The 9,755-nt window shown below is 35.7% G+C and overlaps 1 protein-coding gene across 1 annotated transcript; it reads left to right on the forward strand.

The window, feature by feature from the left end:
• The first annotated feature begins 2,587 nt into the window (after window positions 1–2,587).
• pbk (PDZ binding kinase) lies at window positions 2,588–9,532 on the forward strand. The gene is made up of 8 exons (XM_058379370.1): window positions 2,588–2,684; window positions 2,829–2,902; window positions 6,020–6,113; window positions 6,207–6,346; window positions 6,558–6,727; window positions 7,171–7,300; window positions 7,376–7,555; window positions 8,829–9,532. The coding sequence occupies exons 2-8, from the start codon at window positions 2,833–2,835 to the stop codon at window positions 9,062–9,064; spliced, it is 1,020 nt and encodes a 339-aa protein (XP_058235353.1). The 5' UTR covers window positions 2,588–2,684; window positions 2,829–2,832; the 3' UTR covers window positions 9,065–9,532.
• The last annotated feature ends 223 nt before the right edge of the window (window positions 9,533–9,755 follow it).

Raw genomic sequence — 9,755 nt, forward strand, 5'->3', positions numbered from 1 at the left:
ATTCCATTTAACTTGTAATAAACTTACTTTTGGATAAATTAGTGACTGGAAGGCCAAATGAGGTATAATCTAAAGTTGTCAGTATAAATAAACTCCTGTAGAGAGGAGAACGGAGAGACGTGTTTAACTCTGTGGGAGATGATCTAGAGGAGCTTGTGAATCCCCACAGAGAGTGTGTTTAAAAAAAATTCTTCACAAAGTGTAAAGTATGTCTTTTCTCACAAAGCACTACAGTTTCCTGGCTTTTCATAGAAAAGAAAATGCGAATCTAATCTTCTTCAAAGTTTCATCATTGTGCTATATCTACACAACAAAATGTTCTCCTGCATAACCAGAAGTTTGAAACCATCACCACAGGTTTCGTCTTCACTTTCCCTGTTTAACTCTAGTGCCATGTACGGTTAGACCAGGTTAAGAGCACCATATGATGCATTAAAGTTCTGCCTCCACGCATGATATGAGTGGATCATTTAGCAGAAACTGAGTGACAAAGGCCCTAAAAGGCAAACTCATGAAAAGTTAATGAAATGAAAAGTCAGAGTAACAAAAGAGAGGCAAAAAAAACGACCCTAGTTTCCAAGGAGCATTGCATATAGCCAGCAGTTTAGCATCACACGCTAGACTCAAAAGACATCAGCTGACCTACATACATACATAATACTGTAGGTACATATACAGTTAAATGAAAGAGCAGAATAAAGTAGTGTAATCTACACTGCAGGACACCAAATGTTTAGAAATATCACTGGATAAATCAGTCATGGTCAGTAAGCTCATGTAAAGAAGAAAACAAAGTTAATGCAGAGAGATGATGTTCAAAATGTCAAAGTTTCCAAATAGAGACAAATGTCATATCAAGTGTATGGTTTGGGATTCTTTGTATGTGCATGTATCTGACTCTTTCTATCTGCATATCATACGTGTGGTATTTTTAGAAAATTTCGAACATTTTTAGTTCATCCCAAAAGTGTTCAGTGGGGTTGAGGTTAGAGTCAGGGCTCTATGCAGGACAAGCAGGTTCTTCCACTCCAGCTTTGGCCAACTATGTCTTCATGGAGTTCGCTTTGGGCACAGGGGCATTGTCATGCTGGAGCAGGTTTGGGCATCTTAGCTCGAAATTGTAATGCTACAGTATACTAAGACATTGCATAAAAAATGTGCCTTAAGCAAATTGTTGGGGAAGGAACACAAAAAATATCACAAATTTACATAAAATATTGCAAACATTTACCCGGTTTAAAAAACAACAACAACAACACAGCAATGAAGGTGAAGCTGAACTGAAGGCGTTGGCTTTTATTGATGATATAATTCAATTGAGCTAACCTTCATATCCTAATTTATTACATCCATATACCTCCTCTTTGGCCTTCCTCTTTGCCTCCTTCCTGGCAGCTCCATGTCCAACATTCTCCTACCAGTATACTCACTCTCCCTCCTCTGAACATGTCCAAACCATCTTAATCTGGCCTCCCTAACTTGGTCCCCCAAACATCCAACATGAGCTGTCCCTGAGATGTACTCGTTCCTAATCCTGTCCAACCGTGTCACTCCCAAAGAGAACTTCAACATCTTCAGCTCTGCTACCTCCAGCTCTGGCTCCTGTCTCTTCCTCAGTGACACTGTCTCTAAACCATACAGCATGGCCGGTCTCACCACTGTCTTGTACACCTTCCCCTTGATATTCTTCTATCACACAGAACTCCCGACACCTTTCTCCACCCATTCCAACCTGCCTGCACTCACTTCTTTACCTCTTTCCCACAATCTCCATTACCCTGGACTGTTGACCCCAAGTACTTAAACTCCTGTACCTTCTTCACCTCTTCACCCTCTCCTCTTACTAAAAATAAAAAATAGCCCTGCACACTGGCAGTAGATAACGCTGAGAATCAATAATATGATTGTGTTAATAAAGAGTTGAAACTGTCATAGACAAAGTTTGTCGTTTGCAGTAATTGGATTATTTGGTTTTGATGGGTGTCTGGATCAGACTGAGCAAAAAACTCTGGATATATTCACTTGTACTGTGCACATGGAGATGGAAGCCCTGGGGCAATTATCCACTCAGTTTTCCATAAAAAGCTAAAGTTTCTGATGTATGACTCCATCTAGTGGGCATTAACAGGATCTTTATTCGAAAAGACATTACTGATAGAGATCATTTTCAGCTAAAATGTAAAAATGGACTATATTAGAACTGACACCTTAATTAAAAAGAGTACCACGTGGTAATGATCACTGTGACACTGCTTAACACAAACACTAGTGTATTTTATTTTATTTTGCTTCCTTTGTTAAAAACTAAGGGGCAAAATCTACATTTTTTGGCAATATTTTTTATCGCTGTAATTATAATATAATATAATATAATATAATATAATATAATATAATATAATATAATATAATATAATATAATATAATATAATATAATATGTGTTTTTGTACGATTTTGAAGATCCCGCCTCCTGGACTAGTATTGGCTCTGAGGTCCTAACTTAAAACAACTTTTGGAATTATAACCAATCATAACTCAGGACACGCTGTCGCAGTAGCCAATAATATCGCACAGGAGGCGGGCGTAAAGGTTGGTGAGGAGGAGGAGCAACAGTGAAACCGAACGGAAGACGTTTTGAAAGACGGGCGCGGATTTTCAAAAAAACAAACAGGCTTGTTGTTAGGAAGTAAGTTAACTTTGTACATGACTGAATAATAATAATAATAATATAAACATATCTAACCGTATATATATATATTATACAGGTAGTTATATTTGCAAACAGACGTCTTCTGTTAGGATTTACAGTGTTTATTGTTTTAAATTGCAGTAAGATGGAGGCCGAGACCAAGTCACCGGATGCGTTTAAAACTCCGTGTAAACCGGCGAGGATGAAGAGTCCGGGTAAAACATCTTACTCTTAATGTCTGAATCTTAATGTCTGCATCTAAATCTTAATGTCTGCATCTAAATCTTAATGTCTGAATCTAAATCTTAATGTCTGAATCTTAATGTCTGCATCTAAATCTTAATGTCTGAATCTAAATCTTAATGTCTGCATCTAAATCTTAATGTCTGAATCTAAATCTTAATGTCTGCATCTAAATCTTAATGTCTGAATCTTAATGTCTGAATCTAAATCTTAATGTCTGAATCTTAATGTCTGCATCTAAATCTTAATGTCTGAATCTAAATCTTAATGTCTGAATCTAAATCTTAATGTCTGAATCTTAATGTCTGCATCTAAATCTTAATGTCTGAATCTAAATCTTAATGTCTGCATCTAAATCTTAATGTCTGAATCTTAATGTCTGAATCTAAATCTTAATGTCTGAATCTTAATGTCTGCATCTAAATCTTAATGTCTGAATCTAAATCTTAATGTCTGAATCTAAATCTTAATGTCTGAATCTTAATGTCTGCATCTAAATCTTAATGTCTGAATCTAAATCTTAATGTCTGAATCTAAATCTTAATGTCTGAATCTTAATGTCTGCATCTAAATCTTAATGTCTGAATCTAAATCTTAATGTCTGCATCTAAATCTTAATGTCTGAATCTAAATCTTAATGTCTGCATCTAAATCTTAATGTCTGAATCTAAATCTTAATGTCTGAATCTAAATCTTAATGTCTGAATCTTAATGTCTGCATCTAAATCTTAATGTCTGAATCTAAATCTTAATGTCTGAATCTAAATCTTAATGTCTGAATCTTAATGTCTGCATCTAAATCTTAATGTCTGCATCTAAATCTTAATGTCTGAATCTAAATCTTAATGTCTGCATCTAAATCTTAATGTCTGCATCTAAATCTTAATGTCTGGATCTAAATCTTAATGTCTGGATCTAAATCTTAATGTCTGAATCTAAATCTTAATGTCTGGATCTAAATCTTAATGTCTGCATCTAAATCTTAATGTCTGAATCTTAATGTCTGCATCTAAATCTTAATGTCTGAATCTAAATCTTAATGTCTGGATCTAAATCTTAATGTCTGCATCTAAATCTTAATGTCTGGATCTAAATCTTAATGTCTGGATCTAAATCTTAATGTCTGAATCTAAATGTCTGAATCTTAATGTCTGGATCTAAATCTTAATGTCTGGATCTAAATCTTAATGTCTGAATCTAAATCTTAATGTCTGAATCTAAATGTCTGAATCTTAATGTCTGGATCTAAATCTTAATGTCTGAATCTAAATCTTAATGTCTGAATCTAAATGTCTGAATCTTAATGTCTGAATCTAAATCTTAATGTCTGGATCTTTATCTTAATGTCTGGATCTAAATCTTAATGTCTGGATCTAAATCTTAATGTCTGGATCTAAATCTTAATGTCTGGATCTAAATCTTAATGTCTGGATCTAAATCTTAATGTCTGGATCTAAATCTTAATGTCTGGATCTAAATCTTAATGTCTGGATCTAAATCTTAATGTCTGAATCTAAATGTCTGAATCTAAATCTTAATGTCTGGATCTAAATCTTAATGTCTGGATCTAAATCTTAATGTCTGGATCTTTATCTTAATGTCTGGATCTTTATCTTAATGTCTGGATCTATATCTCAATGTCTGAATCAAAATCTTAATGTCTGGATCTATATCTTAATGTCTGAATCTTTAAAATGTTAAACTTTTGCTACATATTTTGTATTTTTTGGTCTCAAGGAGTCAGATAGACAGATAGATAAATAGACAGACAGATTAGATTAGATAGATAGATTAAATTAGATAGATAGACAGACAGACAGATAAATAGACAGATTAGATTTGATAGATAGATAGATAGATAGATAGACAGACAGACAGACAGACAGACAGACAGACAGACAGACAGACAGATTAGATTAGATTAGATATCTTGGATATATAGATAGACACAGATAGATAGACAGATAGATTAGATTAGACAGATAGATAGACAGACAGATAAATAGGCAGATTAGATTTGGTAGATAGATAGACAAATTAGATTAGATATCTTGGATAGATAGACAGACAGACAGACTAGATTAGATATCTTAGATAGATAGATAGATAGACAGACAGACAGATAAATAGACAGATTAGATTTGGTAGATAGATAGATTAGATTAGACAGATAGATAGATAGACAGACTGATTAGATAGACAGACAGATAAATTGACAGATTAGATTTGATAGATAGATTAGACAGACAGATTAGATTAGATATCTTAGATAGATAGATAGATAGATAGATAGATAGATAGATAGATAGATAGATAGATAGACAGACAGACAGACAGACAGACAGACAGATTAGATTTGATAGATAGATTAGACAGATAGATAGACAGATAGATAGACAGACAGGTTAGATTAGATATCTTGGATAGACAGATAGATAGGTAGGTAGGTAGACAGACAGATTAGATATCTTGGATAGACAGATAGATAGATAGATAGGTAGGTAGGTAGGTAGGTAGACAGATAGATAGATAGCCATGTTTGCATTTAAAACTCCGTGTAAACCGGAGAAGAAGAATATGGCTCATGTTGTTTTCACCCGAAGGCCGAATATCCTTAACTTTTTGTGAGTAGTGTATGTTTAAAAACATGTTATAAGAAACTACTCGTTTTACAGTTTCTCTCGTTTGCACATTCAATTTTGTTGTACATTTTTTGGTGCGATGTGTCCTGTACTGTTTTGTGTTGGTTTTTTTTGTGTGTTTTCTGTTTCTGCTCTGTCTTCTACTGCTTGCACCTGGTTGCACATGTTGTACTTTATTTAGCTGGGACAAACTTTCTGTCCCTAGCTCTGTTTTTTTCTGTAGCTGTATGTTGTCTATGTAGCAGCAGGGTCCTGGAGGAACGTTTTTATTTCACTATGTACTATGTCAGCTATATGTGGTTGAAACGACAGTAAAGCTTCTTGACTCTTGAATAAACTATTGAAAGCCAAAAGCAGTCTTAAAAACAAGTTGACTTTGATACGAAGCAGTTTATAATTTTATTGGTTTAATAATTAACAATTTTCTGGTTTTGTTTTTCCCTGTAGTGAGCGCATGTGGGACCCCAGTTACTATTCCAGCGTCTCCGTTCATGAAGAAGCTCGGCTGTGGCACTGGTGTGAGCGTCTACCTCATGAACAGGTACGATCGGTTGAAATCTGTTATTTGATCGATTGATAGATGGAATCCCGTGGAATCCCTGTTAACACTGGATTGTCTCGAAATCGCTTTCAGAAACGGAAAACAGACTCAGTCGCCGTGGGCCATTAAGAAGATCAGCAGCAAGTGTGCAAAGACTCAGACGAACGTGTACCAGAAGCGGTTGTGCGAAGAAGCAAAGATCTTAAAGGAACTGCAGCACCCAAATATTGTTGGTAATTATATCTTTCACTCTCATCTGGACCTGTATGAATGAGCAGCCGTGGCTCGATGGAGGAAATGGAGTGCTTTTCGTTTAAGGTCACACTCATCTTTTAACCCCCCCTGTGGCTTTGTTTTGGATAAACGTCTCTGCCTAAATGATTTGATGAGTCGTTTAGACTCATTTATTTATTTGTTTATTTATTTATTTTTTTTAATCGGCAGGTTTTAGAGCGTTCACCACAGCGAAGGATGGCTCAAAGTGTTTGGCGATGGAGTACGGAGGGGAGAAGTCTCTCAATGATCTGATTGAAAAGAGGCGGGAGGAAGGCTTTCAGGCTTTCCCAGTTGCCACTGTTGAAAAAGTGGCTCTTCATGTAGCTCGTGGTTTGCAGGTACTGATTGAAAAAAAATAAAGCCTTCATTCTTCCTATTCTAGTTTTCCATCATCGTCTAATTCAAATGTTTGGACACACCTAATTATGTGTATGCTTTTCTTCTAACGTTCTTAGAGGCATATTGATTGTTTTAGTCGTTGTCATACTGCATTAACAATCATTACAACAAACAACCAAGTAGACCGGGACATTCTCAGTTATGATTGTCCTTTTATTATTCTTGTAAATGACAATTACACAAAGTTTACATACAGTAGAGTGTCAAGAACATCCACCACTGCCAGTTAATTATAATGTATTATACTTACTTAATGTGGCCATTCTATTTGATTATATTTTCTGTCAATATTTATATCCTAATTACAGGAATTAGTTTCCTGAGCTCATGTTTTGCCCTTTATTCCCCTGTAAAATAAACAACACTACAATCTTCCCTTCAGTATCTGCACAATGAGAAAAGGCTTCTGCACGGAGACATGAAATCCTGCAACATCGTCATTAAAGGCGACTTTGAGACCATCAAAATCTGCGATGTCGGCGTTTCCCTTAAGCTGGATGAAAATATGCAAGGTAAGTAAGCCCTAAGCACAGTGTAAGTAAAATTGGTATTAAAACCTGTTCATAATCTGTTCATCATTTATGTAGTGAGCGACCCCAAGGCTCACTACATCGGCACCGAGCCGTGGAAACCCAAGGAGGCGCTGGAGGACGGACTAATAACTGACAAAGCTGATATCTTCGCATACGGACTCACCCTGTGGGAGATGATGACTCTCTCTGTGCCTCATCTGGAGATGCTCGACAGCGAGGGTGACTGCGATGATGGTTAGATCTATTTATTTATATTTATCATCAATGAACCACATGGTCATCTATTGGGTTGTTAACTCTTTTACTAAACACTGAACCTTACGTTCCTTTTTAGAGGTGAAAAGTCACTGGTGTCTTAACTCAGATTGTCTCCTGTGTGACTGCTACTCTGCTGAAATACTTAGGTTGCTTATATCTATAAAAATAACAGTTACTTTGGTGACATTTAGCTATTAAATATTGACAGTTTTTGTGCACTGCTGCTTTAAAATCAGTTAGTTGAGTATTTTGACCTAGGTTAGGTATTAAGTTCCTAATGCTTTTACATATAAAACATTTTTCATCCATTTTTATTCAGCAACATTGAAGCTTGCTAGACTTCTGACGTACATGGGGAACTTAGATAATTTCATATTTTCTAGTTGCTACTCTGATTTTACATCAGTCACCCAGATATTAAACACTTCTTGAGTCACAAAACATAATACACATGCTTCTTATGTTTTGTTTATCGAATGTTTAAATTTCTTTCACCCCAAACCTAAATAAGAACCTTCACTTATAATTTTTCACTTCATTTTTCTCAGTTTTGTTTGTGTGTGTGTGTGTGTATACAGTACATACATGTCTCTGATTCTGATATCCGCCTGGTAAAAACTGTTCCACTCTCCTGCTTGCTCTTGGTCAATTTGTGTAGTGCAGCAGGTTGGAGGATTTAGAAGTTTGCACTACAGTAACTTTTACCTATATCATTTAGTTTATATCATCACTTTATATTGTGACGTACTGGTCCTTTACTGTGTCTTCATAAAGCTTTTTAGTGGGCTCGTGATTTGAAGGTTTGTGAATAACCTGTGCAGTGATAATCCAGGACCAGGATTAGGAAATGTGGATTTTATCGATTACTCATTATTTTCTTTAATTAATACACAACATTCTACATATGCTGTATCTGCATCACACAACTGACTGTTTATGACTGAAGAAAGGACATTATTCATAATCACGCTCTCAGGAGTTTATAATAATTTACAAACACACTCCATGTCACCCAAATGAGGATGAGGTTCCCTTCTGAGTCTGGTTCCTCTCAAGGTTTCTTTCTCATACCGTCTATGGGAGTTTTTTCCTCGCCACAGTCGCCTCAGGCTTGCTCACCAGTGGTGATTTTGTCAAACATTAATCTTGGACTTTTGTACTGTTTCTTATGTTCTGTAAAGCTGCTTTGTCCATTGTTAAAAGCGCTCTACAAACAAAATTTAATTGAATTCTGTTTGAACTATTTTAGACGACTCGTTTGATGAGGACTCGTTTGATGAGGAAGCCTATTACGAGAGACTGGGAACCCGTCCTCCACTGGACGCAGCCACTCTGGGTGGTGCCTACCAGAGGATGGTAGAGCTTTTCTGTCTCTGTACTGAAGAAGATCCCAACAAAAGACCATCGGCTGCACACATCATTCAGGCTCTGGAGTCCAACAGCCAGCTGGATGATAAACGTAGTGAGGTGATCGTTATAGATTAAAGTCATGAGTATGATGGGTTTATTCTTGTCTTTTTCACTATTCTGTCTGTCCTTGTTTGTGTTATTTTTTCCTGTCCTTTGTTTAAACCTCTCTAAAATTACATAGAGTTTACTCTACAGCTATAACCTGCAACTTTACTCTAATTGTGTTCGTTATTAAACAGTTTGAAATTAAATGTAATCTGTCCTAGTTCTGATGTCTTCCATGATTTTCATATCCATTTTAAATTGTGATAGCAGTTAAATTTTTTTTGTTTATTACATTTCACATATTTACACGTCTAGTGTCTTGCATTCTAGCTCTTGTGCTACTTATGCAGTGAATGTTTTATAATGAATAGCTACTGTAAAAACAGACACGTGTACATTTTCTGTTTCTATCTACTGATAGCAGATTGATCTTTTTGTAGTTTGTTTTATTAAAACGACAAATATAGCCAAAATCAAAAAGACATGCAGGGAGTTGGAATAGGGAAAATGTAGGAATATAGAACATGGACTACAATTCAGACAAAATAGTAAAAAATGAGTTGAGCCCAGAGTATTGGGGTGGTGAATTTTATTATAAACCAGTAAGGTGATTTATGAATTTTGTCTGTACATGGGAAAATATTTCCATCTACTGTACTGTAAGATTGTCCTGAAAGTTTAAACTAAACACTTATCTAACCAAAGAACCCTGAAGGAATGC

The sequence above is a fragment of the Hemibagrus wyckioides genome, linkage group LG25 (genome assembly GCF_019097595.1).
Source record: "Hemibagrus wyckioides isolate EC202008001 linkage group LG25, SWU_Hwy_1.0, whole genome shotgun sequence".
Taxonomy (NCBI): domain Eukaryota; kingdom Metazoa; phylum Chordata; class Actinopteri; order Siluriformes; family Bagridae; genus Hemibagrus; species Hemibagrus wyckioides.